The sequence below is a fragment of the Siphateles boraxobius genome, unplaced genomic scaffold (genome assembly GCF_051911475.1).
Source record: "Siphateles boraxobius isolate OS27281-9 unplaced genomic scaffold, OSU_SipBor_1 11, whole genome shotgun sequence".
NCBI lineage: Eukaryota > Metazoa > Chordata > Actinopteri > Cypriniformes > Leuciscidae > Siphateles > Siphateles boraxobius.
The window spans coordinates 2,878,272-2,880,160 of record NW_027508711.1 but is presented as its reverse complement, the minus strand read 5'-3'; the positions used below and the strand labels follow the sequence as shown (position 1 = coordinate 2,880,160).

Below are 1,889 nucleotides of genomic sequence, written 5' to 3'. Positions count from 1 at the left end.
TACAATATGACACACTGTCACTGATACTACGTATTCATAATATTTAAAGAAAAATTAAATACAACAAACATTGAGTAAATAACATAAAGCACACTTTAATAATGTATAAACCTAAACCCCAAATGAGTGGCTACATAACACAAACAAAACATACGGTTCACAACGGCACCATAAAAGTCGGTGTTCTAGAATCATTCCACTGAAATCAAACAATCTGTTCAGAAAGGTTCATTTAATTTCACACAACCTAAAATCTATATATTGCAATATTTCAGAGCAATGAATGTTGTCTAGAGCAGCATCATTGACTGCTCAACTTGTGTTCTGTCTGCACTGCATTCTATAGAAGTAATAGTCAGCTGATCATTATAACAAATTAAGACTGAGTCACAACTCAGATGATACAAGTTTACATAACAAAATGTCAGATGGAGGGGTTTTTTTTTGTTTTGTTTTTTTGGTCACAGAAGCAAAATAGTTTTCCAGTCCGATGCAAATAATGAACAGGCTGAACTAAATTAGCCAGCATAAAACAAATATAACTAATTGACCAGAGGATTGAAAAACTCTTAACTGTCAAAATAGTGACTAATCCAGTCATAGTAAAAGGAATGTATGTGATAGCCAAGCTAACAATAGTTACTACAATGAGATGAAATGCTCTTCTCTTCATTTGGTTTTCCTCGTCTCTCTCTCTCCCTCTCTCTCCTGGTCCTGACTGCTTCAGAGCTCTGAGAACAGCCACTAGACAAAACAACTGGATGCAGAAGAAGAGGAGGTACTGTGTGGAGTAGGACAATGTATACATATTAGTGGGACACAATAAAAAAACCACCATGTAGAAAAAACAGGATCCAAGAGTGATTATCCAGACAGCAGTGCCGCAGATCACTCTATATCTGAGAGGTTTGTACTTCAGAAAGGTTACAGGATGAACCACTGCCAGGTAACGCTCAACACACATCAGACACTGAAACAGAGGAGAACCAGTGATGCCATGTCCCACCAAAAACTGTGTTAATGCTATGAGAACTGGAAACGAAAACCATTTTGTGATCAGAATAAGCAAAGAATACAGAGAGAAAATTATCCCACAAAGAGAGAGACTGAAGTCGAAGAACTCTGATAAAACTCCACTTCCTGTTCCAGTGACGATGAGCCAGGTCACATAGGAGTGTGTCGAAACACCAGACATGAAGCTGAAGGTAAGCATACACATTTCTAATATTCCTATTTCCCAGAATGGAAATAACGTGTGGTTGGCAAATGAATGAGGTGTGGTAAAGTTCTTCATTAATTCCATGTTTCTCTTCTCCAACCAGAAGCACAAAACGAATGATGTTGCAATTGTGATCTGTTCAAAGAAAGTAGTGTAAATGTACCAACTAAAGAAAAAAAGTAAAAATCAATAGCAGTCGACCTAAAGTACAAGATCCGAAGGTAAAGTAAAATTACACATTAATGCAGGTCATTTTAATACGACCCAGTGTGTAATTCAATACAATACACATAATATACCCAGATAATATATTGCATTCTAATTTTAAGTACCATACATACCATATAATAATATTAATGTGAATACAATTGAATGTTCAGCCTCTCTGGCTTGACATAAAGCTCACTGCTGTTTTATATAGTCACTTCACAGCTGTCACAATTTCATTTATCACATAGGACAACAGCTATGCAAAGTGAAGATCATGAGGTTACAAAAGACAGACAGTATTGAGTAAACAACAGAACAGAAAACATTTTACTTCTTTGTGGAACATTTATTTAAAAACTCTTGCATTTACATAAATGCAAAAAATTATCAATTCATTTTTGGCGTAGTTGTCACCCATGAATTGAATTGCTTCTTATAATTACTTTCTTTTTTACAGTTT

The 1,889-nt window shown here is 35.4% G+C and overlaps 1 protein-coding gene across 1 annotated transcript; it reads right to left on the bottom strand.

The window, feature by feature from the left end:
* Positions 1 to 424: 424 nt before the first annotated feature.
* On the bottom strand, positions 425 to 1,303 carry LOC143704690 (chemokine XC receptor 1-like). Its single transcript, XM_077197449.1, has one exon. It carries the CDS (start codon positions 1,301 to 1,303, stop codon positions 425 to 427), a length of 879 nt encoding a protein of 292 aa, XP_077053564.1.
* Positions 1,304 to 1,889: the final 586 nt, after the last annotated feature.